Source organism: Sturnira hondurensis, unplaced genomic scaffold (genome assembly GCF_014824575.4).
Source record: "Sturnira hondurensis isolate 20B ecotype Veracruz unplaced genomic scaffold, ASM1482457v3 Scaffold0004068, whole genome shotgun sequence".
NCBI classification, from domain to species: Eukaryota; Metazoa; Chordata; class Mammalia; order Chiroptera; family Phyllostomidae; genus Sturnira; species Sturnira hondurensis.
The window spans coordinates 5,432,853-5,460,514 of NW_028076699.1; the positions used below are offsets into that span (position 1 = coordinate 5,432,853).

The 27,662-nt window shown below is 44.5% G+C and overlaps 3 protein-coding genes across 14 annotated transcripts in view; all 3 read left to right on the forward strand.

The window, feature by feature from the left end:
* LRP8 (LDL receptor related protein 8) overlaps positions 1–2,133 on the forward strand; it is a 73,637-nt gene extending 71,504 nt beyond the window's left edge. For all 10 annotated transcript variants that reach the window (XM_037043231.1, XM_037043227.1, XM_037043228.1 and 7 more), the window contains one exon: positions 658–2,133. In XM_037043231.1, coding sequence (XP_036899126.1) covers positions 658–696 — 39 coding nt within the window. In that variant the 3' untranslated portion in view covers positions 697–2,133. The remainder of the gene's footprint in view (positions 1–657) is intronic.
* Positions 2,134–9,514: 7,381 nt separating this feature from the next.
* Positions 9,515–17,332, forward strand: MAGOH (mago homolog, exon junction complex subunit). Its single transcript, XM_037043241.1, has 5 exons — positions 9,515–9,687; positions 12,013–12,071; positions 13,376–13,486; positions 15,120–15,202; positions 17,096–17,332. Exons 1-5 carry the CDS (start codon positions 9,600–9,602, stop codon positions 17,193–17,195), a joined length of 441 nt encoding a protein of 146 aa, XP_036899136.1. The 5' UTR covers positions 9,515–9,599; the 3' UTR covers positions 17,196–17,332.
* Positions 17,333–18,797: 1,465 nt separating this feature from the next.
* Positions 18,798–24,587, forward strand: CZIB (CXXC motif containing zinc binding protein). Of its 3 annotated transcripts, none has more exons than XM_037043238.1 (8): positions 18,798–18,977; positions 19,169–19,252; positions 20,365–20,421; positions 20,778–20,859; positions 21,053–21,084; positions 22,472–22,549; positions 23,303–23,368; positions 24,283–24,587. In XM_037043238.1, exons 1-8 carry the CDS (start codon positions 18,813–18,815, stop codon positions 24,358–24,360), a joined length of 642 nt encoding a protein of 213 aa, XP_036899133.1. In that variant the 5' UTR covers positions 18,798–18,812; the 3' UTR covers positions 24,361–24,587. The 3 variants fall into 3 exon arrangements, with proteins under 3 accessions (XP_036899133.1, XP_036899134.1, XP_036899135.1); XM_037043240.1 differs by having other exon boundaries at positions 18,884–18,966; XM_037043239.1 differs by lacking the exons at positions 20,778–20,859; positions 21,053–21,084.
* The last annotated feature ends 3,075 nt before the right edge of the window (positions 24,588–27,662 follow it).

A 27,662-nucleotide genomic window follows, 5' to 3' on the forward strand; every position in this document is an offset into this window, starting at 1 on the left:
TCACCTTCCAATTCGTATAATCAGTTGGGAGGGTGCAGCAGGTTGCCTTCTTCGCTGTGACTAGCATGCTAGAAACAAGCAGTTAATAACCTAGGGTTAAACATATGTCAAAACTAACCCATTGAACCCATTGAAGTTGAGCAAACCTAAACTCCTATAAGGACTGTGAAAGTTTAGATCTCCGCAGCCCTCTTTTACAAAGATGCAGAATAGAACGATGGAAAATGCCAAAGCTCTGTCGTGGTTCGATTCCCAGTCAGGGCACATGCCTGGGTTGCAGGACAGTTCCCAGCAGGGGACTCATGAGAGGCAACCATACATTGATATTTCTCTCCCTTTCTCCTTCCCTTCCCCTCTAAAGGTAAATAAATAAAATCTTTAAAAAAAAAAGAAAAGAAAATGCCAAAACTCTGGATTCACACAGATCTGGGTTTAAATTTTAGTTCTCCCACTTGCTACGTGATCCAGGGCCAGTGTTTAAGCTCACTGAGTCTCAATTTTTTCATCTGTAAAATAAATATGACAAACCTGCCTCTTAGGGTAGATTGAAGATTATAAGTTAATGCCTGTAAAGTAATAGAATGCCTGATGCCTTATGCATACTCGATAAATAAATCTTGTGGGTCTAATGAGGATTTCTTTGCTGTGTCTCCCCAGCGAGTGGCACTGAGCCTGGAAGATGACGGACTGCCCTGAGGACGGGACTGCTCCCGCGTGCCTCCCGGACTTCAGTTCCATGCACTACGCTCTCCAGATGTCGTGTGCCTGAGTGGACGGGCGTATGGGTCTGTGTGCGTGCGCGCGTGTGTATGTGATTTATTTTTTAATTTATGTTGCAGAAAGGTAACCACAAAGTTATGATGAACTGCAAACATCCAAAGGATGTGAGAGTTTTTATATGTATAATGTTTTATACACTTTTAAACTGGTTGCACTACCCATGAGGGACTCATGGAACGGCTACTGCTGAGTGACTGACATGACGGACGGAACCACACAGGGCCGATGGTACAGTAGCTCACTCATCATTTAAAAACTATATTTACAGAGAGAGTATTTGATTTGGGGGGGATTTTTTAGGTTTTGGAATTTTGGGGGGTTTTTTGTAAATAAAAATGATTATGCTTTGTGGCTATCCATCAACATAAAAAAAAGAAAAAGAACTTCAACTCCCTCCCCAATTTAGATTATTTATTAACAAACTTCAAAAATAAGATTAGTTCTATAAATGAGTTAGAGACGTGAGAGTATTTATTTTGGGTGTGACTGGCCCACCACACAGACTGTGTGCGTCTGTGTTGTGTTGTGTGTGTGTGTGCAAGAGAAGAATCTAGAGAAGGGGCACACCTGTGGCTGTCGTTCACATACATAAAGAGAAGTGTATGTTAAAGAGGGTGTCTGTAGATTTCAGAAGCCTTTGGAAATGTGGCCCAGAAGACAGATACCATGGAGTGTGCAAACGTGTAGTGGAAGTGACAGAATCTTTCCACCTCTGGCTATTCTTGGGACCCCAGTCAGTCAGGAAAAGCCCTTCAGCTCACCGGTGGTTCTGTGACTCCTACCTGCGCTTTCTCCTGTGTGGTCAAGGCCATTGTACAGACTTGACACAGTGCCAGACGTACTTGTGAGCTCAAGTGTGAATATGCCTGAACCTCAGCTACTCCTTGTTTTAAAGTTCAGCATTTCAAGTAAGTTCATTTTCCTTCAGGACACTTGGGTTCAATTCATTAAGGTTCCTCTGAAGCACCCACGGGGTACTTTCCCTTCTTACAGAGAGGTAACTGGAGATGTTTCGGGATCAGCCCAAGTTTACTCTAGAAAGTGGCTTAGGCACAGGACCTCTGAGTGATGCTACAGATGAGGATAAAGATGGTGGGATAGGCTTTATTACATCTCCACTTCTCCCTTCCTCTAACTCCCCACCGTTTCCCCCAGGTGGGGAGGTGAGGCACACAGGTTAGTTGTCATCACGTGCTCATATGGAAGAAACTAATTTGGGGCTCAAATCAGGAAAGTGGACAAGCCTGGCATCCTGTTTGAGGGGAAATGGCAAACGCAATACTATAGTACACTGGATTCTATGTTCACACAGGGGTTTGCTTTACTGCTTTGTAAATAAAAGGAAAAACTCTAGGCATATGTACAGATTTTTTTTTCACTATGGACACTTTCTTTGCTTTTCCTGGGCCTTGGGGGAGGCGGGGAGAAGTGCTCTTTCTCTCTGTGGGGGCCACCATTGAAAACATAACCCTACAATCCCAGAAGGAATTCAGCCCCTGCTGGCTCTCTCATCCAAGGTCTCTTCTTAACTCTGCGGTTCTACCACTTGGCGCCCACTGGACAACCAGGGACAAGATGTGACACAGAAATGTTTGGCTTAAGTAGGATCAGAGAACATGTATCTACCCTTAACATACCTGGAACTTGACACATTTAAGCAAATTCCTCTCCCTTACTTCCCAGTTGCCCCCAACCCAGTGAAGCTTGGATATCTCACCATCTCGATGCCCTTTGAATTTCGAGGCAGACATTCTGAAGTCCTGTCACCCTGTGCCTGAGACCTTTCTCTGTGTCACTCATGGTCTCCTCAGTTCTGCGAAAACAACCATATTCTGGAGCCTGGGCACTATGCTTTGCATAAACAAGCATTTTCCTCATGGTGTGTATATGTTGATAGTCCTGGAAGTTCCATTGAGAGGGTACATGCAATTGGCCTAGAGCGATCATTACCAAATAGAATGTTAAAAAGAAGTGGCCAGTTCCTATGGAGCTTAATCACTTACTACTGTTCTTTCAAGAATGGAAAGTGAAATAATTTTTGACTGAAGAAAGATGAAGAAATTGAAACTTACACAAAACATGAAACTTTTTCTGTAATGTGCCTCCAAAGAAATAGAATTTCCTGGGGAAGTGATAACAGTGACTAATGCCAAATATCTAAATTTTCAGTCAGGTCCTAGCCTTCACAGAAAAAATAATGAATGGGGTGAGGATGATTCAGCCTGAGAGCTCAAAAGGATCATGAAACACAACTTTGTCAGAGACAGCCACGTTTTCTGAATACGCTACAAGTGCAGTTTGAAAAGAGGCAGCTATGGAAGCAACCTGTAAAGAACAAAATTGTGTCACGTGGCAATGAAATAGATGAAATCTGAGGAGTCGGGTTCGTCCTCTGGTTCTGAAGGTTTTAAAGCCGCATTGCAAGGTTTAGTTGCATTTCTGGTGCCTTTTGCTCCTGCGCCATCACATGTCGACGGTCAAGAGCGGGTCACAGAGGCATTCATTGGACTATAAAGCTGGAAGGAAGCTTAGAGATGATGCCAGGAGGGCAGACAATTTATCAGATATTTTTCTCTATTTAAAAGAAATTGGGCCAGGTCCTTTTCCTCCCTTTTCTTCTCCAGTTGACTACTTTGCTCTGTCTGAACATTGCACTAAACCTGCTACCTGTCTTTCCAATGGAATTTCGAAGGCACTGACAGAAATGGCCTTTGAGAGACAGGGAAGACTAAACTTTCATTTCTTTACTTTTGATAGCATGATCATTTATAAAAACAGGTTGAGATAACCTGTAACCTCAGAATGATATCAGGTTTAAATTTATGGCAGTAAGCACTATTGATCCTTCCAGCTCTCTCTTTGAGACTGCAATATATTCATTCGCCAAAACCATTCGCTAGGTACCAACTAAATGTCAGGCACTGCGGATGTACAGACCAGTCAAATGTTGTCTGTCCTTATGGAGCTCACAGTGGAGGTAGAGGAAGGCACACATGGAAGCAAAAAGAATAGATTCCTTTCAGGGTACTGTTAGGGTACAAAGAGGTCATTTCTACCCAAGGAGATGAGGAATGGGGTCAAGAAAGCCATCACAGGAGAAGTGACCTTAAGCTAAGTCTCAAAAACTAAGAGGCATGAAGCAGCATGGGGACTTTCAGGAACTGCATGTAATTCACTAGAACGAGCAAAAAGCTCATGGGAGACTTAGCAAGAAATGAGGCTGGATGGAAAGACAGGTTCAATATGAGCACTTTATAGAACACTTCTGTTTAACTTCAGCTTCAATTAAGCAAACATTTCTTGGTCATCGATTGCGTGGGAGGCACCACGTGCGCGGGAAATTCATCAGGATGCATGGCCTGCACTTGCAGACATGACAGGCTTCAGCCTTGAGCTTTCCAGTGGCCAAAGGGAAACAGTTATTGCTTTTCGTATATTTGAGTTGAAGTTTCTTGATATGGCAATGAAAACTAATATAAGGGTAGTAAGATTTTCACAGAAGCATTCCATGCTGTCAGGAGCCTATGAGATTTTTCTCAACAGTGAGAAAGAAAACGACATTTGGAAGACAGGGCATCTGCAGCAGGGCCCCCAAGCACTGTCCAGTCAGGCGCTGGTGGAAATGAGGGGGTGCGGGAATGTGAGCCCACCCACCTGCCTCCCTAACTTCAGCCATCCATCCATCATCTCACACTATAGAAATGGTTAGCAGTTACATGTTCCGGAGTGAATTGTTCTACCAATGCATGAAGATTAAGTCTCGGACTCTTCTCACACTATTTTTAGGGTTTGGGGGATTTTCAGGATATGGAGAACTTAGAGGTGGAGGAATTACAGCTTCAGATTTTCAGCTAATAAAAGAAATCAGGAAGCTCTATTCATTCAGGCTATGCACCATGTGCATAGTCAAGAATCAACAGAAACCCTCTGTATTTGCAAACACTTTGTGCTATAAAAAGTAATTTTAAAAGAGCCACCTGTATATGTATATATATATATTTAAAGACATGAAGGTTTTGATACTTTTTTACAAAAAATTACAAGAGAAAACAAATACCTGTGCAAACCATGTGTTTTAAAATAGCACTTTGTTCTGTACAAGCTGTTGTTAATTTGGGGGGTAAAGTTCTGGTTTGCAAACTCCATCAGATTGTACCCAAATGAGTTTTCCTTGTTTGTCTCTCCCACGCACAGACGCCCTCAAATGACCATATTTAGTGTTTGATGTAACAGGCATGTTAGAACGTTGGGTCCCACTAACCGTTTCCACTCTTTCTGTCTTGCCATTCGAGTTCTGTCGCTTCTGTACTCAGTCCCCTTTGCAGGCTGGTTTCTCTTCCAGAGGCCAAGGGTGGTGTGTTGCATCTCACTAGCTGTACTGACATCATCTTGTGAATTAATAATCAAATGTGGGCATTTGTCAGATCAGTGCACTGTTTCTAGAGAAAGATTAAATTCATTTTTTAAAATCTAAAAGTATTGTTTCATTGTGATGCCTTAATGAGGGGAGAGTGAACAGTCATTGAGTCCCTAATGTGTACTCAGAATTCTATGTAAACTACCTCAATCTCCATCAACAATCCTGTGACATAAATACTATTGATGTTATCATCATTCCCATTTTATAGATGAGGAGAGGAGTGAAGGAACTACCCACAGCACACAGTTATGTTTAGTGCCCTCAAAATACAGGCAGTGCCCGGAGTGCTCATGTACAGGGGATGCTCTCTGCGGGGTTTTCCTCCACTGCCTCTGTGTGGCTAACTCCTTTGGTCCTGGAGCACTCCAGGAAGCATTCTCCGTTCTCCAGACCCAGACCTAACTCACAGGGTCAGGGAACTCTGCTTCCACAAAAAAGTATTGGGCCTATTGTATCCCAATACTTCTGCCCTGCTTCTCACTGCCATGCCACTGAGGTTACTTTCACCAAGGTCACCCAGGACCTCCTTGATAATCTTGTAAATACTTTAGTCCTGTCTTCCTTGAGCTTGGAAGGAGTATTTAACATTGTGGGCACTCCTTTCTTGAATACTCTTATTTCAGTTTACATGTCACCATGCTCCCAGTTTTCCCCCTAACTGGCCACATCTTAATCTCCTTTGCCCACCCTTTAAGTTATGGTACTCCATCTCAGATTCATCCACTTTTGTATCTCTATTGCCACTACTGGGGTGTATGTCACCGTCATCTTGGATTCTCATCATTGTAGATGAATAACTACTTATTTTAATTTCATACTTCTAATCTTTCCATTTTGCAATCCAGCCTACAACATTGCAGCCAGAGTGATCTTTCTAGAATGCAAATAGGGCATGTCACTACCACCACTTTCTACTTTACTGCTTATAGCCCCTTCATCTCTTTCCTGATGTGAACACCATCCCGCAGTGTCCACGGCGTTATGGATGAGATGAGATGAATTCCCACAGACTACAGAAATCCAGTGGAGAAAAACAGATGATATGGCAGCACTCTCAGTGAAAGAGAGGGCCGGCCAGACCCTTATCTCTTATCTGGACAGGCTTTTATTGGGTTTAATTTGCACAGGAATACCAGGCATATATGGAAAGTTCATCAGTCATTGTCAGTAATGATCAAATAGATAACATTCAAAGAACTCTGAGGTCTTATTCTGAGTCAGGGTCAGATAGCTAAAGGGCCATAACACTTTGGGGAACAAACTCATTTCAGACTTGGACCCAGGGAACCTGCCCTTTCCAGAAAAGGGCAGAATCCACCTCTGGCATGGTTTCAGGCTTAAATCAGGCAGGGGAAGTAAGGCAGCCAAGAAATTAGGAGACTTCTTGCAGGCAGAATAAGGACCCAGGCTATGTCAAAGCTGAGAGGCGAGGGTCCGTCACCCTCTTTCTTCATAGCCCCCCAAGTCCTTCCCTGAGGGCCTCTTTCCTGACCATGCCTGTCTTAGGTCATCCCTCCTTTGAGGAATCTGACCATTGTTGGCTAACCCGTCATCTGCCCCAGGGCCAAACACGGTGAGGTGAAAGGGGGCAGAGGTGGTACCCCTACAAGAAAGCTAAACTTTGTCTCCTAAATGGCTTATGGTCCCAAGGTCTATTTATTTGGCCTTAGCCACAGGGGAATTGCAGCTTCTGAAACCAAGCAGGGCGGTTCCAAACAGTTTCCCTTGCATTAAAGGCCAATTCCCTAGGGTTTTAGCCCAAACTAGTTAACATGGCTTGTAAAGTCCTTCATGATTTAGCTACAGCTACTTCTCCAACTTCATTACTGTATTCACAAGTTCATTCTGGATTCCAGCCACACAGTTCTGGACCCTCTCTCTGGAACATTTCTTCAGAAGACTTCCCTTAAGCCCCTAGACTGAATTAGGAGCCACTCCATGTACTTCCATAGTATTCTGTGCTTCCCTACTTGTAACCTGTATCCCTACATTTTAATTGCTTGTGTGCTCCTCAATTTCCTCCTCTGCAAGCTCTATAAAGCTCCTGTTCACTGTTGTAGTCCCGGCACATGACACACAGCAGCTGCTCAGTATATTATGCTGGATTCAGGGACATCAGCCACACAGACCATGTCGCTCTTTTGTCTATACCAGGGGTATCAAACTCATTTTCACCGAATGTAGAGCTCCTTGCCCCTAGTTAAGGAGTAGTTACATTTATAAAGTCCTAAAATTACATTCGGCCCTTTGAAGGCAACTGCGAAGCTTATGTGGCCCCTAGTGAAAATGAGTTTGATGCCTCTAATCTATACCACTCTGTTGCATACCTCCAAACCCGGATCACTTTATGGTCTGCTTGGAGTCAGGTGTGCTTTAAATTTTCTCAGCACTTTTGCTATTTGCCACATCTGCAGATACCCAGATTCACCAGTTACATTATAATTTTAATAATTTCACTCTTGGAAAATAACCTTGTAGTAATTACCCAACGTTTCTACATACTTAACTTCAGTTACCACCTGTTGTGAGGACTAAAGAACTCACACTTGTAAATGAGCTCAGCCTTGGAGGTGACATGTATTAGGTGCTTAATACCTAGCAGTTTTCTTCTTGATTTTTTATACAATTCATTTGTCACCACCTACATCCAGCACTTTTTTAAAAATAAAATGCCTTATGGTTTTATAGTAATTTACAGTTTGCAAAGTTTTCCAATTTCCACGACAGTTTCTTTCTTTTTTTTAAAGATTTTATTTATTTATCTTTAGAGGGGAAGGGAAGGAGAACGAGAGAAATATCAATGTATGGTTGCCTCTCATGCTTCCCCCGCTGGGAACTGGCCTGCAACCCAGGCATGTGCCTTGACTGGGAATTGAACTGCAATCTTTTGGTTTGCAGGCCTGTGCTCAATCCACTGAGCTACACCAGCCAGGGCTCACGGCACTGTTTGTTATCCTTAAAACAGTTCTGTCCAGTGTATAACATTATTATGTCAATTTTAAAGATGAGAAATCTGAGGCCCAAAAAGTTCATTCAGTTCACGTCTGGCCAGTAGATCATTGTCACACAAAGGATTCTTTTAATACACATCTCCAGTAATTTTTCTCCCCACCACACCCACTCTATACTATGTTGCCAGTGCTTTTTCAGGGAGAAAAGGAATAATGGCAAGATTGGGAGTGAGAATCAGAGACCACGGGTCTGAATCCAGAATAGTATCCAGTCACAGTCATGAGGTCCCAAGAATGATACCATCTCAACCCTGTTCCTAGAATCAATTCCATTCCCCCTCTGGCTGGAACTTAGATGATCCAAAGCAGTCCTCTAAGAATTAGGATTTTTATCGCCTTTGATTGCCTCCTTGCCTAAAGGAGGAGGAAATTTTTTTCCCATGGCCACAGAAAACCTTCCAGAGGTCAAGCACTTTGGCCTGAAGAGACAAAAGCCTGTTGGGTAGTTCTCAATCCTGACTCATCTGGGGGGCTTTGCAAAACAACAACAACAAACACCAATGCCCAGGTCCACTGTGAGGGAGGTTTTGATTTAATTGGTTTAGGGTGGGGCCCAGGCATCAGTATTTTTTAGACACTCCGAGGCGATCCCATTGTGCAGCCAGGGCTGAGAAATCACTGGTAGGTAGTGAGTGCATAGATGGCTCGGGAGTGGCAGATCAAATATTCAACTTAACCTCTACTCTCGTCACCTACTTCAGAGACCAGTGAGGGAGAAAGTGAAAGATAGAAATGAAAGGTAGAAATTGAGAAAATTCGGGATAAATTCAGGGAAGCTCATTCCAGGGAAATGGCAGTCTCCACTGTGGATTCAGGAAAAGAATCGCCAAGAAAGATTTTTTCCAACTAAGCCTTAACCAGCAAAGTTAGGTCGCAGCCAACTTTTGACACGTGCATTAATCATGGGTTAAGTTCTCCTGTGAGGTCTGGTTATTTAACCTTATTTTATACTGTTGAGACAACCTAGGTCCAAAGGCAACTCGCACAAGTGGGGTGTTCTCCAAATGGAGGTTGAACCTGGAGGGACGCAGCAATCGGGGTGTTCGACCCGGAGCCTTAAAACTAGGTCTACAGGCCGCTCGCCTCGGGTGAATTTCGACCTCGCGGTTAGTAGAAAGTCGGCTGGTAAACCTCAACCACCACCCAAGACAGGATTGAGGGGGCGTGACTGCACTGACCCCGCCCCCGACCGAAGGGACCTCTTTTCCGCCTAAAGGGGCGTAGGAGCTTAGTCTCCAGCTCCGGAAATGGGCCCAAGAAAATTCACTTCGCTACGGGCGATGGCGCTACTCTTACGTCACTTCCGCGCGCCAAACGTCACTTTCAGGCGCGTACAGCGGCGATACGGTTTGCTGTTAAAGTTGGGACTCGGTGGCCCTTCGCGAGCCATGGAGAGTGACTTTTATCTGCGTTACTACGTGGGTCACAAGGGCAAGTTCGGCCACGAATTCCTGGAATTCGAATTCCGACCAGATGGTGAGAGCGATCCCTCGCCCCCCCGGGAGCGAGGACTAGGCGTGGGGGCGGGCGCAGGGAGGTCGGGAATGTGCGGGGATCTAGTGGAGGAAGGAACGGATCTGGAAGGAAAACTCTTATGTCCGCCCCACTGTTCTTTTTGTCCAGGTGCAGGGTCTTCTACTTAGTGACATTTTTTGACCAGAATGCTTCAACGAACATTGAACGCCCACTTTGTGCCAAGCTCTGTTCCACCAACTGAGATGCAGGAGTTCTAGGGCTAGGAGAGAAATCATTGAAAAAAAAAAAGATTCCCGGTAGTGATGAGTGGTCAGAAAATAAAACAGAATGATAGACTAATTACTGGTGCGCTGACTCTAAATAGGGTGGCCATTAGAGAGCTTTCTGAAAGGGGGATATTTGAACTGAATCTGGATTGGCAAGAAGGAATCAGCCTTACGAAGCTCAAAAAGAATTTAGTGAGAGGGAGTAATAAGTGTCAGGGCTGTAGGACAAGGGTGAGCCAGGCGTATTTCAGGTGGCCAATGTGGCTGAATAGTAGTGAGCTCTGGGGAGAATAGTAGGAGATAATGTGGGATAGTAGGCAGTGGTCACAACACGTAGGTCTTTATAGGCCATGGTAAACAGTTTAGTTTTTATTCTAAGTGCAGCAGGAAGCAATTGAAAAGTTATAAGCAGACAAGAGATGTGATCTGTTCTTGCGAAAATATTCTAATTATTGGGTACAGAATGAGCAAAAGTGGAAACAGGGCTACTTATTAGGAGACAGTTAACAATCGTCCAGACAAAAGGGATGTTGTTTGGGACTAGGGTGATTGTAAAAGTGGAGAGAAGGGTTTAGGAGAACCAGTATGACTTTGTCAGTTACAGGATTTAGGGAGAGGGGCACAGTGGTGAAAGAAAAGGAAATCAAAGATAACAGAAAACTCCCACCAAATGGGGGCATAAAGGTGAATCTGAGAAGCCACATTTGTAAAGGAAATAGATTTGTAAACAGTGACAAGACAGTATATTAGGTACGTTGGTAGAAAAGAAACAAAAGGGATTCTGGGGGCATGAAAGAACACACCTAATCTAGCCTGAGGGTTCAGAGGAGGTTTCCTGCATAAAAGGAGGGAAGGGGGAATGTGAGTGTTTAGTAACTGTAGGTGTTATTTTTTCAGATGAGAATTAAGAAGGCATTTTGGGCCCTGGCTGGTGTGGCTCAGTGGGTTGAGCGTGGGCCTGTGAAGCAGAGGGTCGCTGGTTCGATTCCCTGTCGGTGTGCATGCCTGGGTTGCGGCCGGGTCCCCGTTGGAGGACGCATGAGAGGCAACCACATATTGAAGTTTCTCTCCTGGTCTTTCTCCTTTCCTTCCCCTCTCTCTGAAAATAAATAAATAAAGTATATATATTTTTAAAAGAAGGCATTTTGGACAGCATTAGTGGCAAAGAGGCTGAAAACCAAGAGGTACCTGGGATGTTTCAGGCAGAAACCAAGTAGTGTGATTGACTCCTGCTAGGTGAGAGAGGGATGTTTCAGGAGTGAGCCTGGCAAGGCCGGCAGGGGCTCAGTTTAGCACTGTGCTGTGTTGAATTTGCATTTTATCAAGAAGGCAGTGGGAAGCCATTGTCGGTATCAAAGTATTAGAGTATCCTAATCAGATCCATCTGTTCCTACATCAGGTTGCCCACTGTGTGGAGAGTCAACTGGGGGAAAAAAAAAAAAAGACTTGAGGCAGAGGGTGCAGTGAGGCATCAATTAATTTGGCTCTTCTATCTTCTCCTTTGTGCCCATCATATACCCACATTAGCCTGTTGAATGCACATATGTGCAAAGGGCCTCATATACCAAGTGTGCTAAATTATAAAACCACTACTTTTCCATCACAGGGATAGGTCTGAATATTGCACAGTCACATGGTAATATATGTAAACAGCATTTTATAGTTTTCAAAAGGCTCTTACAATTCATTGGAGACTCAGGAAGCCCTGTGTGTAGGAAGTTACTATTTACTATCCTTTTTTCAGCTGAAGACATTAATCTGCAGAGATCTGATTTTCCAGAGTCACAAAAATAACCTGCCTGTCTTATTTTATACACCTGAGCTACCTTTTGCAAGAACTATAATGTAGCATCAGCTGTATTTTTGGCTGTGAAGCTATTTAATAACCTAAAGTGAAGAACTGAAGAAAATGTATTGTTAAGGTGTAAATATTAAATATGTTAGACACTTGAAGGGAAAGTTAGGATACATTTTAAGCAACAACTGATGGTCTTAGTAGGCTAATGATGGTTTATTCATATGTTTTTATTATAGTGAATTTGTTTTTTGCCCCTCACAGGGAAATTGCGGTACGCCAACAACAGCAATTATAAAAATGATGTCATGATCAGAAAAGAGGTAATGAACCTTCTATTCACCACAGTTTAGCCTTTTGTCTTTTTTGTTCTTTCTGGGAGTAGTATTGAAAGACGAAGAGTAGAAAAGTGTACACATGTCTGTAGAAAGCTTCTCAAGTTTTTCTCAGATATTTTAGTTTGTGTTTTCTTTCCCAACACTGAATCAACTATTAGTAAGCATTTGAAGTCTTACAAATCTTGATTTGAACCCTGAATCTGCTGCTTACCAACCATGTGACCCTGGGCAAGTTCATAGATGAACTTGATAAATTCAGTTTCTTCATCTGCCAAAACAAATAAATAATGAGAGCTACTACCCCCCACTTCAAACCAACCATGTGACCTTGGGCAAGTTCATAGATGAACTTGATAAATTCAGTTTCTTCATCTGCCAAAACAAATAAATAATGAGAGCTACTACCCCCCACTTCAAGTGTTTGGTGTGTTCCATGCTACATGGCACTCAGTAGAGCTCTTTAATTTGCGTTTGAGTGGGAAAACAGTTAATGTTATTGAATGCGTGTTAGAGAGCCTGGCATGGCACTAGATATTTTACATACATGATGTTATTTAACTCTGATCAGAAGCCTGTGTGATGGGTGGTATTAGATACCCTTTACAGTTAAGACTGTGAAGGCCCAGATATTAATTCTGGGACTTGTTCAAGGTCACCCCTGCTAGTAAGAGATAGTGTAGGACTTCAAACTTGTGCCTGCCTCTCTCAATTTCATGTGTTCCATCTTGGTGTGATTTCTACCACATCATTAAATCCTCATCAAAAACTACACTTTTAACTAGTTTGTCAACATTTGAAAATATCTTAACAGTCAATATATTTTCATACTATTTTATTTAATTAGCAATCAATTTTATGCTTACCAACATGTCAGCACCCTCATATACCATATATACACACACACACACACACACATACACACCATATTTTTTAAAGTAAACTAATATGCACAGTGCATTTAAAAGGCATGTCTGTCCCCTTCAGAAGCATGTCATCTGGTTAAGAATAACCAGGGTTACTCACAGGTCTTTTGTTTTGGATTTAGGTATGAATTGGTGTGTAGGCAGGGAGAGGGTCCATATGAACAGTATGTGCCAAGAAGCAGAAACAGCTGTAGGGGGACTGAGGTGTAGTCATTGGGCACCTCTGACCCTTTCCTGTGAAGTCTCATTTGCACAGGTGTCCAAAATAAGTTTTTAGGAACAGTCTTTCTTATCTTTAATCACTATCTGAGGCAAAACACTGCTTAGGAATACAATTTAAATTTCTGTTTTTTAACTTGTGTTCAGGCTTACGTACATAAAAGCGTGATGGAGGAACTGAAGAGAATAATTGATGACAGTGAAATTACCAAAGAGGATGATGCTTTGTGGCCGCCTCCTGACCGAGTGGGTCGGCAGGTGAGTATTTTAACCACTAGCCACAGTGCAGAAATCTTACAACTAGGATAAGTTGACTGCTCTGCATATGACATTGAATCCACTTGTGGTGTGTGTACGGGCTCACATACATTCTGTAGCCCAATCTACAAGGCAGATTGCCTCCTTCGTTTAAAGAAGTAATAATCCCACAGGAAGGAACAGAGCAAGAAGTGCTGCTGACTACCTAGAGCCCAGGCTTGAATTTCTCACAACACCCCCCTCCCCTCCTTAGAGTTTTTGTGGCCCACCTTACTAATGAGTAACTGCTATAGATGGAGCCCTGTGAGGACACAAAGATAAATAGAGCATAGTTATTGCAACCATCTGATGGAAGGAAAATCATGCAAGCGACTAAGTATATGAGAGATCATTTCTTTTAACCTCACTTTTTTCCCAGTCCAGAGTCTAATTAATTTCCTTGTTTCTCTTGCCATATACAGCCCATTTTTCCATCTTGAAGCCTGGGTAATCTCTTAAACATTTGTTTATATGTAGCACGTCCTCAAATAACATCATTTCATTCAGTGTGGCTTCCTTATAATGTTGATGAGATGCCATAGAAACTTCACTGTTGTTTCTACCAATTAGCCTGTGATAAAATTGGTTTTGTTATACCACATTGTTTTGCTTAAAGTCGTAGAATTCATCAACAATGTTAAGTGAGGACTTACTGTATTCCGCTGATTTTAAACTCCAGTAGCTTCTTACTGCATTTAAAGTGAAATTCAAACTCCCCCCTTTCCTTCCACCAGTCTCACTAGCTCTGCCTGTGTCCAGACCTCACTGGCCTTTCTTCTGTCTTGAGGCATAAGCAGTTGTTCGTAGTTGAGGACCTTTGTGTTTGCTACATGCTGCCTGGAATATTCTGTCAAGAACTGCCTTTACTGTTGAGGGCTTAATATGTCACTTCTTCGGTGATGTCTGTCCATCAAATCTAAAACACCCATCCCCTCATTAAAAAGAAAAAGAATCTGTTTTATTGTCTTGATAGCATTTATATTGTCCAAAATTGTGTCATGTTGCCCAGAAAGATTAGATTTAAAAAAATTTTTTTTAAGATTTATTTTTAGAGAGAGGGGAAAAGGAGGAGGAAGAGAGGGAGAGATACATCATTGTGTGGTTGCCTCTTCCACTTCTCTACTGGAGACCTGGCTCACAACCCAGGCATGTGCCCTGACTGGGAATCGAACCCATGACGCTTTGGTTCACAGGTCTGCACTCAATCCACAGAGCCCCACCAGCCAGGGCAGATTCTTGGTATTTATAAAACAGATTTATGCATTTTATTCCATGCTGTTAGCAACGAAAACTCATGTGCAAAACAATTATGTAATTTCTTCCAAATCCCAGATGATGGAGCCTTATGGACACAACTTCCTTTAAAAGTATGAGCTACTCAAGGGCTAAGCCAGTATTTACTTCAGCTCTTAGTTTCTAGTACCCAGCACAGTTGCCTGCTCAGGGTGAATGTGTCTTGCTTTTGTGTAGTAGAGTGTATGTGACTTGGCCAATGATGAACCCTTCTATGCGATAATGAAAAATCTCATTTTTCTTCACTTTTCAAAAAATGTTTCTTTTTTTATTTTTTGTTTTTGTTTTTTAATGTTTCTAGGAGCTTGAAATCGTCATTGGAGATGAACACATTTCTTTCACAACATCAAAAATTGGCTCCCTTATTGATGTCAATCAGTCCAAGTAAGTGTACATGAGCCTTACATCCAGATGTGTCTGTTTGGCAGCAGACTGACAGGGAACCAACCCCTAACCAGACTGGGGCCGTTATGGTGAGACCTCGCGCACACACACAAGGCAGAAGGGGTCAGCTTTGTCCTTCTCACTGTGGAGCGACTCGGCTATTTTGAGGGCTTGCTCCTACTGCTTTTGGTGTTTTATGTAATTATTACTAATAAGAGCTTCTCAGGGACGCACAGTAATGCCATAGGAGTAGCCAAATAGAGTAATGGTCTGTCCAGAAGAGGAAAATGAAGTATGTCAGTACAAGTGCTTGAGATGATACTGTGGAGTCACTGCCCCTAAACACCATCCTTAATGTTGGTCATTCAGACTTTTTTTAAAGAGATTTTATTTATTTATCTTTAGAGGGGAAGGGAAGGAGAGAGGGAGAGAACTATCAATGTATGGTTGCCTCTCGTGAGTCCCCTGCTGGGAACTGGCCTGCAACCCAGGCATGTGCCCTGACTTGGAATGGAACCGTGATCGTGTGGGTTCGCAGGCCCGCGTTCAACCCACTGAGCTACTCCAGCCAGGGCTCATTCAGACATTTTTAAGTCTGACTTGGGTGAAACTTGAAATTATTTGGAATACAAATTTCAAAATTCAGATTGTCAGTTGGGCAAATTATAAAGTTGAATCATGAATCTGTGCTGCAGAGTCCTCAGAATTTGACAGCCTCTTTGGCTCTTGGATTTTGCGGGTATGAGATTAGATGCAGCTCACTTTTATTACCTGGTGGGCATAATTGTCTTCCTTTGGACAGTCTCTTTGCTCTTAGCTGCTTCTTCAGCCTCTTGGTCCTGATTAGGACCACTTCTTTAAAAAGAAAAATTTCCAAGTACCACTCCCACTGCCCTGCCCTGGCCCATGCTCTTTCTTGCTCTTCCTGCGTTTCCTCGCTCTTTCCCTCTCACGCCTTCTGTGTGCACGCACTGAGGAAGGCCATGTGAACACGCAGCGAGTTGGTAGCCGACTGCGAGCCAAGAAGAGGGCCCTCACCAGAACCCACCCATTCTGGTACCCTGATCTCTAACTTCCAGGCTCTGGAATTGTGAGAAAATAAATTTCTGATGTTCAGCCCAGCCAGTCTTCAGTATTTTGTTGTGGCAGCCTGAGCAGAGTAAGGAAGACACTGCAAAGATCTCTGGGAGACCAACCCATAGTGACTCTGAACTTGAGATAACCAATAAAAGTATTTTCCAAACTACATTCTGCTAAATACTAGAGATAGGGGATATTAATAAGTTTCTGAGCAATAAAAAGTATCCTATGGCGAACAAAATCTCTTCTTAAAGATAAATAATTCATAAAAGCATATTAAAAACTTTTTTAAAGATTTTATTTTTAGAGAGAGTAGAAGGGAGGAAGACAGGGAGGGAAACATCGATGTGTGAGAAAAGCATCAACTGGTTGCCTTTCACATGCCATCAACCGGGGACCTGGCCCACAACCCAGGCATGTGCCCTGACTGGGAACTGAATTGGCAACAACCCTTTGGTTTGTAGGCCGGTGCTCAATCCACTGAGCCACACCAGCCAGGACAGGATATATAGTTCTTTAAAAGCACACAAAAAATATCATTTAGATCAACAATATGTGATTTCAATGAAATTTTTTTCACTTAATATAAGCATTTCCCCATTTTTAAAAAGTTAACATTTTAAATGACCTCATAATATCCCATTTTAATTATAGCATGTAGACATTTCCTTCTTTTTGGACATTTTGTTCTCAAAGCTTTAGTTCTGTAAATACCTTTATGATAATATCTTGGTACATAATCTGGGTTATTAAATGGTATTATCTTGCCAGTTTTTCTCAGCTTTTTAAGTATGTTTTCCCTTTGCATTTTAGGGACCCAGAAGGCTTACGAGTATTTTATTATCTTGTCCAGGACCTGAAGTGTTTGGTCTTCAGTCTTATTGGATTACACTTCAAGATTAAACCAATCTAGACTGAATGTTGGTGTGGACACAAGGGGGGTGGGCGGAGCTGTTTTTTCATGACCATTATTAGGAAATTTTTGTGTATATGAAGCCAATATTTTTTTATAAACTATAAATGATTGTGTCTAATAAATATGTAACAAAAAGCAATTTTATCATTTTTAGAGATCTGAATGTGTGAATTCTTCTCAATTACATTTTTAAACTACTTACATCCAACATGAAGTACTGCCCCCAAATCTGATTGAATCAACTCTGTAGATATAACTACCAATTCACAGAAAATAAAAGAGAAACGTTAAAAAGTACAGTGGGAGTCCAAACAACAATAACCAGAGAAAACTCGAGGGCAAGGGATCTGGTTTCTTCAATAAATAAGTTGCAAACATAAAGTAGAGATGGAGCAGGAACCTATAGTTTAAAGGAGATTTAAGAGACACGTAATATTTGGATCCCATTTGGATCACGATTCAAAAATTTAAAATTGACATTATGGAAATGTGAACACTAGATACTCAGTATTAGTGAAATAGTTATTTTTCAGGTGTAAAATGGTATTAAATCTGTTTTTTTTCTCCAGCTTTATTGAGATATAGTTGAGGTTGGGTTTTAAAAATCGTTTTATAGATACAGCTATTTCAGTATGGGAGAAAATAATGAGAGGGATAAAATGCCTCGTCTCAGTAAAGTTTTCCAATACATTTTAAGATCAGTACTAACAGCCATTAAGATCTGAGACCTAGTGGGTACAGATAGTGTGGAGATTTATTATGCAAGTAGACCGGTAGGAACTTTTTTTTGCTAAATTCCTTAATGAGGCCAATTGCTGGTTGAAGAGATAGATGGCACTGAAAGGAACCGGGCCTGAATAAGTTATTTGGCTGAAGGGAAGTGATTGGGCAAAGCTCCATCCCTCAAGACAGGCCAACTTCGGACAAGATCCTGACTCCTAGGCCAGTGGTCCCGCCACTCCCAGCACATACACATCCTACTCTGCCTTCAAGGGCAGCAGGGCAGCAGGTTAAGTGCCGATCTGGGACCTCAGACGGCAGGGTTCCCGACTAAAGAAGGGTACTTGGGGCAACGAGGCCAGTTGGTGTAAAGTAGGTATCAAAAACAGTCGTTCGAAATTTAAAAGAAATGCAGGCTCAGCGCCTGCAAGGTCTCATGTGCCTTGGACAAAAGGGCAAGTAAAAAAAATGTTTTAGTAAATGTGTAAGAATAAACAAGATGGGAGCCCAGAAAAGAGCTAGATGAGTCACCAGTCTTGGGGGCCACAAGAAGGACGCGTGCACGGGACAACCCCCTGAAATGCCCTGAGGGGGAAAGAGGAAGGAGCAGTTTTGAGAAGAAAAAGGCCCTATTCCCCAAATTTGTGAAGCTGGGCCTGGTCAGAGAGAGAAGCGCCCGGATCTAAGAAGCCTCAGAGGGCCGTTGGGTAAGGGCGGGCAGGGCGGTGAGGAGCCAGGAAAGAGCTGAGGGGCAAGACGAAGTGTGCTGCGGTAGCGCTAGGCTGGCTTGGTGCTGGTACGAGGCGTCAGTTCAGTAAATATCGAATTACTGCGAACTCAAAACACCTGCTTCCTCCACCTACCGCCAAAAAAAAAAAAAAAAAAGATCTGCCTATGCGGAAGGACCTGCGTGCAGAGACCCGCCCCCGCGCCGTCCCACGTACGGCCAGCCCCAGGGTACGCAAGCGGTACCCTCCCTTCCCCGTTTACGACAGACCGGAAAGTAGCGACTGCGGAAAGCGCCGGGCTGAGCCAGGCCACTATGGGGGTGAGACGGAGGTGAACCGCCGCTGGGGCAATAGCAGGGCAGTGGGGCAGATCTGGGGTGTGGGCGCTCGCGCCCGGAGAGAGTTGGGGAATGCGCTCGCTCTGAAAGGAGAAAGGCATCACTCATGCTGGGGTGGGCGGGGCTGGGGGGGTTAGGCGTGGGGATACGCGTTTAGTACAGTTGCTCTGGCCCTCCCTCTTAGAAAATTGCGCTGCAGCTCAAAGCCACTCTGGAAAACGTCACTAATCTCCGGCCTGTGGGGGAAGACTTCCGGTGGTACCTAAAGGTGAGGTTGCAGGGGCGGGGTCCTGCAGAGGAGAGGGCAGAGCACCGAGAAGCTGTGGGCTTTTCGAGGTCCCAGGAGGGGATGCCAGAGGTCGGGACCCAGAACAGGATCGAGCCCCGCAACAGGATCGTTGTTGAACAGGGGCTTTCTCTCCCACATGATTAGAAGTATTTAACCATTAAATGTCCCCCTTTTTTTAATGCGTAGAATTTTATGTTTACTTTTAAAAGTTTATTGGTTCTTTAATTGGCAGTGACTTGGAATTCCTTTTGTAATTTTTGTCTCCGTTAAATATTTTGTAGTATGTAAACAAATTCTAAATGAAAGACTACTTGAAGGTATATTGTGATTATTCAGTAATCACAGTAAGGAGGCCGATTCACCTGTTTCATTTGTTGATTGGTTTTACTGTGAAATCGTTTGATTTTGTGCATGGCTCCACCCTCACCTCCCACCCCATACTGGTAAATCTGGTGCTACCCAAGTGGCATGGCCTACAGAGGCGTCCCTTTTACCCCAGCAGTTTGAGGCCTTTCGTGCTCCCGAATCCCAGAGCTTCTGCTCTGTCCCTCCTAGTCTAAATCTCAGCATCCTTCCGTACCTCGCAAAAGCCTTTTCTCTTTCAGAAAGCCTCTCACCACCTTGAATTCCATATATTTTGAAGCCCAAGTGCCAGGGCTTACTTGGGGAACTGATGTTCTTTGGTTGCAAAAAGTATAGAGTCTAGGGAAGAAGAAAGAGATAGAAATAGAGTAATGGCAGTGTGATAAATACTTAGACGAAGGACCTACAGGGAGGGCCTGTAGGAACACAGGAAGTTCCTAACCTAGCAGGGTGGATGGGGGGCCTCTTGAGACCATTTCTGTTCCACACGAACCGGGAATTCCCAGCTAGACTGGGCACTTCTCAGAGAAGGTTGGGGACACCCGCAGGAGAGGCACCTTAGCCTGATCCTGCCCAGAGGTAAGTCTGGTTACGTCCTTGGTGGGGCTGGTTGTAAGGATGAGGTGAGATTGCTGACAGGAAGGCAGGTTATGAGCCTGCCTTCTTACCTTCCCTCAGTGTCTGCCAACTGAACACACTACTTTACTAATTCTTTTTTCTCCCCCAAGATGAAATGTGGCAACTGTGGTGAGATTTCAGAGAAGTGGCAATACATTCGGCTGATGGTAACTGCTCCCCCCTTCACTGTACCCACCCCCTACATACACATGTCTAGGCAAGGACTTGGGGAATCTGTGACCATAATCTCTCTGGCCTTTGGACCTTGCTTTTTATGGTTTGGGAGGGCAGGCATTAGTGTGTTCAACAGTGGGAACAAGAGGCTTCTTTGGGATGTGAGGTAGAGTTCAAAATCAAGGGGAAGCCCTTAGTCTCAAGAAGCCACCACAGGATTCTTGTCCTAGCAAGTCTCTCACCCTCTCCGGGTCTTGGTGTCTTCAGTTGGATAGTAAGTCATAGGACTGAATCTCTTCAGGACCCTACGTCTCATGTGTGACTGGAGGTTCTGTTTACTCCTTGCTAGGACAGTGTGGCACTGAAGGGAGGCCGTGGCAGCGCTTCCATGGTCCAGAAGTGCAAGCTGTGCGCAAGGGAAAACTCCATTGGTAGGTCAGGCCTTGAATACTGAGCTCTGCCAGGCCAGGCCCTAGCTTCCTGATACCAGACCAAAAGCAGGCTCATGTTACCCGAGGTACCCAAGCTTCTGCAGCAGACTTTTTCCAAGAGCCACATCTGGGGACCAGGGGTAGGGCCAAGGTATGGACTCAAGTCAGCTTTGTTCTGTGTTTTTTGTTTCAGAGATTTTGAGCAGCACCATCAGATCTTACAATGTAAGTCGCTTGTCTTATAATGTAAGGCATAGTGGGATTACATCCTAGCTCGGGGCTACAGTTTTAAGTGCCGGCATGTGGGAGCTCAGGGGACCTCTGACCCACCCTGGCCACTCAGTTTCCATCGTTGAGAGCAGTTACCTTATCAGCATCTTAGAGGGCCTAGTGAGCCTTGTCTGAAACCGTGGGTGGGACAGTCCTTTGCATGGTACGTCCCATCCTTGATATTGTCCGTGTTATTAGGAAGTTATACATTGTTATACAACAAGTTAGTCCAAAGGTGAGGGAGGGTGTATATGCTTTGGGTCTGTGTTTTTAAAGAAAGGCATTTAATTTATATTTATCTCTTCCTTAATTGTTGGATTTATGCCAGATTTTCAGTTTTGTCCTTATGTCAAAGAGAAATCAAATGAGGACCTGCCCTCAAGTAAATCATAACCTAGTAGAAGAGACAGACTAGCAAACAAGAAACAAACCAGGGCCAACAGAGAAGTGCCAGGCATATGGCTGGTGTGCAGCAAATGATTTTACAGTGAATGGCAGTGAATGTGTAGGCATGGTGTGGGGGGTCAGGTAGGCAGGAATTTCTCGGCTATCCCACCCTGCTCATAGGTGCCCCCCCTCTATAAGCAAATCTCATTTCAAAGGCTTTAGGTCAACCCCTGCCTTTACAACATAGCAGATGGTTAGCGAAAGACTGCAGCGAAGTATACTGGGACTGTTTGAATGATCTGGAGAGTTTGTAGCTTAATATTCATGTTCATATTTGTGATGCTGGTAATTTTTTAAAAAATATTTTATTTATTTATTTTTAGAGAGAGGGGAAGGGAAGGAGAAAGTGGGGGAGAAATGTCAATGTGTGGTTGCCTCTCACGTATCCCCCACTGGGGACCTGGCCTGCAACCCAGGCATGTGCCCTGACTGGGAATCAATCCGGCGACCCTTTGCTTCACAGGCCCATGCTCAATCCACTGAGCTACACCAGCCAGGGCTGATGCTGGTAATTTTATCTGCCATTTACTGAGCAGAGTGTGGGTACTCTGCTGGGCACCTGACCTGTGATTCAGGTTCTCCCAATAAACCTGTAGTGGTTTCCTCGGCTCTGTTCGGTAGTATTAGGTCCAGAGGGGAAGAAGGGCACAGTTTGACTCACACCTAGGGAGGCTGACCCCAGAGTCCACACTCTTTGTTCTATGGCATCCATGCCAAGGTCTCATGGGGAGCAGGTGGCTAAGGCAGGCTTCTTCCAAAATGAGATAAGTTGGTCTCAAGTCCCATTCTAGGCTCACAGGAGCAGTAAGAACCTGCTTGGCAGAAAGGGCAGGGGCAATGGGGTTATCCTGAGGGCCCAGTTGGGCCTACCCTCCTCAACGTACTTCCTTTCCAGGCTGAAGACAATGAGAAGTTCAAGACCATAGTAGAGTTTGAGTGCCGGGGCCTTGAACCAGTTGACTTCCAGCCCCAGGTATGTGTGTCTTCCTGGGGAACGTGCATCTTTGGGGAGAGCGTCTAGAAGTGCCGGCATAACTTTGCTTCCTACAGAGGCCACGGACTAGGAATTCTCCTTTCTAAGGGTAGTGATAATTATTATTTATTAAATGCCTGTTGTATGTGGGGCACTGTGGCAGTCACTTATATGTTATTTAACCCTTACAATGACCCTGTGAAGCTACTCATACTTCAGAGATTTTGCAGCTTGCCCAGAGGGACAGTTAGTAAGCAGTGTAGCTCTGGGTAGCCTCAGGGCCAGTGTTCATCCCACTTCCCTGGGGTGGCCTTTTCACCCCCCGGCAAGTCTGTGAGGTAGGCAGAAGAGAGTATTGTCATTCCCATGTCAAAATAAGAAAACTAAGGTCCAGAGAAGGAAGTGACATGCTCAGATGACAGATAGTTAGCAAAAGGCTCCAGCTACATGGACTGGGCTCACTCGGAGCATGTAGAGATGCTGCAGCGTAGATTGTCTTTCACAGTCTGGGGAAGGGTTTCCCCTAATCTCCTGCCTTCTGGTCCAGAGCTCTCTTTGGAGGAACCATTCTAGTCCCAGGGCAGCTGCCAGACCCTGGGAACTCAGGAGTCCTTCCGGAACAGCTGCCGACACTGCACCTCTGTCCTCCCTTCCCAAAGGTGCTGTGAGAAAAGCCAAGTGCCCAGCCATGCTCACGTGCCAGACCAGTGCCTCCTTTCCCTCAGACTAACTGCTGCCTTCCTGTTCTTGCAGGCTGGGTTTGCTGCTGAGGGTGTGGAATCAGGGACAGTCTTCAGTGACATTAATCTGCAGGAGAAGGTACGGAACTTGGGGGCCTTACAGGGTACCATAGAACACCTGGCGGAAATCGCCTCTCTCAGTGAACAGGGCTCATCAGTGAAAAGCTGATCGCGCTTCTCTGTGCTTTTTATTGATGATTTTGGTGTTTAAGGTGGCCCCCAGTGTAATGCCGAGATTCTGTTTAGTGTTCCACGTGCAAGAACATTGAGATGTGCTTGTTGGAGAAAGTACACATTAAATGAGCTTTGTTCAGGCATGAGTTATAGTACTGTTGGCTCTGAGTTCAATTTTGATGAATCAGTAGCATATTTAAAAGGTGTTTTTAAATAGAGACATACATGAAACAAAGTTATGTATTGATTGGTTGAAGAACGTGTCATGATCAGCTGCTCCTAGGAACTTAACCCTGTATTTTTCCTGGGAACATTGGCTGATTGTTCACTAATTCAGTGTTTACGGTGACTTTGTAGAACATAATTGGCGCAAATAGCGAGAATTGACTATGTTACTGGATATGGTACTGCTTTGCACATAAGGAACCTTGTGTTCAGGCCTCAAAAGGAGACACAGACTTCATTTGATTTGCATAGCACATAGCAACAATAACTGGAATCCATTGGGCTCTTACCTGCACCCGGCACTATGCTAAGTACTTTTATGTGTTAACTCATTTGCTTCTTTCAACAAGTCTTTTGTTGACCCTTAAAGAAAAAAAAGAACAGCACTGAGGACCAGAATGGGTAGGTGATTTCCTCAAATCACAAAGTTAGAAGAGCCGGAATTCAGGCCTGGGCAGTGTGGCTCTGTCCTAGGTCATACGTGTTCCTCAATGTCCGAGTCAGAGCCCGTACCGGGCCTGCTAAGACCCGGTTCTCCACCCACTGTCCTGGGCCGCCTTAGGAGGCTAACACTGCCACTTTTGTCCCCTGCAGGACTGGACTGACTATGATGAAAAGGCTCGGGAGTCTGTGGGGATTTACGAGGTCGCCCACCAGTTTGTGAAGTGCTGACCCCTCCACTGTCACACCTGCCTCTAAGAACTGAGAAGGCGATGTGCCCCACGCAGCAGAGCCCACCGACGCTGGTACCCTCATCCCTCGTCTCCTGGCAGCTGTCCAAGCCCTCACGGTCTGCGTGCTGGGCTCTGCCACAGCGTCCCGAGCCCCACCAATAAAGCCCGTTTGTGCTGTACTCACGCATGAAGGTGGCGTCAGGGAGCAGCCACTCCCTCCACAAATAAGAATTTACGTTGGAGGTCTTTTTCTGCTCCCGAGGCCTTCCGCAGTGTGGACTCTTACACCTGATCCAATATGCAAAGTATGAAGAGCACCCAGCTAAGGGCTCTCCAGCTCGTGGGGAATGGGCAGGTCGATCCACAGAACCGAAGGTGCCCAGGCCAGTGGCACGAAGCGCAGTTGAGCCTGTGGAAGGATGCCATAAACCCTGCGGCCCTGAGCCAAAACACTGCATTGATTAACTTGGCTCTTCAGAAAATGCAGGCATCTCTGTTAGCTGGTGTCACTTCATAGTCCAGGGCCAGAAGGGACTGTGGAGGTCAGCAGTCTAGGCCAGGCATGAATTGCTCTATAAATAAATTCCAGCTGGGTAGTCATTAGATCTTTGTTCACTTGCTGTGATTGGTCTTCTGAGGCGGAAGTTAGTGTGAAAGTTCTATGCTGTTGGTCTCTATGCCGCCCCCCCGTAGCTCTTGGTCCTTGTTTGTTGCCTTTGTGGCCACACTTCTGTGTGCTGCCCCCCAGACAGCTCTGTAGAGGTGTGGGGACAGCAGTCATGGGCCTGGTTCCCTGGGTCTGAAGACCACCCCCACACAGTGGACAGAGTGGTGAAAGCACATGCCTTCCCAGCAGTGAGTCCACCATTTGGAAGCAAAATTAGTATTTTCTGAATGGCCCACTGGGAATGGGTCTGCCCACTCCCAGGATGGTTGTGGGGCACTAGGAAGGGGATCCTCCAATTTCAAGTAAAGGTGGCCATGTCCAAGAGTGGTGAAGGGGCACCTACCTTGTCCCCTCTCCAGTCTGGCAGCTACATCTTGTTTCCGTGAGGTTTTGTGTTCCTGGTTCCCTGTGGGCCTGCTCTTTTTTGTACCAGACGACAGCACTTCCTCAGCCCTTCCTCAGCCAGCAGGCCTTCCAGCCCCCTGCCCACTGGGTCGAGTCCCCTTCCCAGCCTGAAAGCAAATAAATGGAAGCAACTGGCTGGGTTTCTGTACCAGCTGGTATGTGTTCAGCTCATAAAGACACACTAAAAGGATTGCAAGGTTTTGTTTACATTTTAAATTACCTCCTCATCTTTCAGGAGGTAAAGAAACCAAAAAACAGAAAAAAATAAAGATTATATCAATAAATGCAGAAGAAGTATTCAGTAAAATGCAGTAACCATTCAAAAAAACCCAGTGAACCACAGAAACCCTTTGCAAACTAGAAACGAACTGCCCTCACCTCAAAGGGTATTGACAGGAAACCTAGAACAGGTGAGGTGTTTACCCCACTTCAGGTGAGGGTGCAGTGGGGATGCCCTCAGTCCCAGCTGTGCATCGTGCTTGAGGGTATCCGCCCCCCAGTGGGATAAGACAATAAAAAGGGTAAAGGACTGGAAAGGAAGAAACAACTCATTTTTCAGATTAATGTTTTCTATTTAAAAAACCCAAAAGCATGAACAAGTTCTGGATTTAAGATCAATATGTAGAAATCAAATGCATTTCAATACACTGGCAACATGCAAAATATAATTTAAAAAATACCATTTAAAATCGCAAAAAAAAAAATCCTGATCAGTGTGGCTCAGTGGGTTGGGTGTTGTCCTGAAAAGCAAAAAGTCAACTGGTTCATTTCCCAGTCAAGGCACATGCCAGGGTTGTGGGCCAGGTCCTGGACAGGGGTGTGCCAGAGGCAACTAACTGATCAATGTTTCTCTCCCTTTTTCTCCCTCCCTCACACCTCTCTAAAAATTAAAAAAAAAAAATAAACAAAAAATAGCTCAAAAAATAGAGATTAAGTCTATCATCTGAACATCTGATAAAAGAAGTTCCTGTCCTCAATAGAAAATTATGAAACTTTATTGAAAGGTGTTAAAAGAAAACCTAAATAAATGGAGACCTATACTATTAGTAATGGGTAGGAAGACTTAATATCATAAAGATGATAACTTTCAACAAATGTATTTATATATTGTCAAAATCTCATTTTTTAAACAACTTGATTCTGAAATCTACGACACAACACACGTGGGAGACTGCCTCTCCCAGATACAATGCACTCAGGACAGTGGCAAGTAAGTCAGCATAGTTTGGGCACGCTGGTACAAACAGACCCATGTACATAGGAAGACTGGTCGGTGACAGCTGGTGTTGCGGATCAGTGGGGAAATTATTAACTCATCCAAAAAGTGCTGGGGCAATTGTGTTACCCTTCTGCAATAGAATAAAACTGGGCCCCTCCTTCACTTCACACACAGGTTTGTTCCAAGGTTAGCTGTTCTGAGTGCTTTGGTATTGCAGTGTGTTTGGGTAGAAGGGCCTTGGGCTCAGTGTCTGACTTACTGCGACCCCCTGGGCAAGTACTTTTCCTCTTAGGACCCCATTTTCTCCGTGTAAAAATGAATGCGCTTTAACTCTGACGTGGCTCCTCAATGAGGTTAGTCAGAACAGCGGTGGCATGTCTTCCGAGCCCAGCCCCTCCCGAGGAAATTTAGTTCCCTGCCCCACACTTTAGGACAGCTGTCTCCTGTCTAGTAGTAGCAGAAGTCAGAGCTGCTAGAGGTGGGGACAGTAGGAGATGAGAGTGGATAAACATACTTTACCTATATTGCTACAGCTCATCCCACCTCCGTGTTACAGGAACTCCCGTCTTACAGAACTCACAGTCTAGAGAGGCAAAATAACTTGTCGTGGTCACAAAGCGAGGACCTGGCGGAACGAGGATGCCAGGAATTCAGGTGTCCCTGATCATGGTTCATGAGTGAAAGCAGCGTTGGTTCTGTGTGTGCTGGTAGTCCTTGCACATCTGATAAAACCACAGAATACAGTGGACCTGGTACCTGCTGGTTATTCATTCACTAATCACCAAGCGAAGAATGGGTGGAGTCGGGTAAGAGGACATGCAGGCGTGTTTGCGGTAACTGTGAGGAGGACTGAATGAGACAGTGCATTGGAAGTGCCTGGTGACTGGCTCACACCAGAATTCAAACCCCAGCTGTCCCGCAACTCACTGGGCAAGCCACTGGGAATGCAGGTAAAAGTAAACACCCACAACACCCTTCCTTCCACCCTTTGTTTCATGTTACAGCAGTC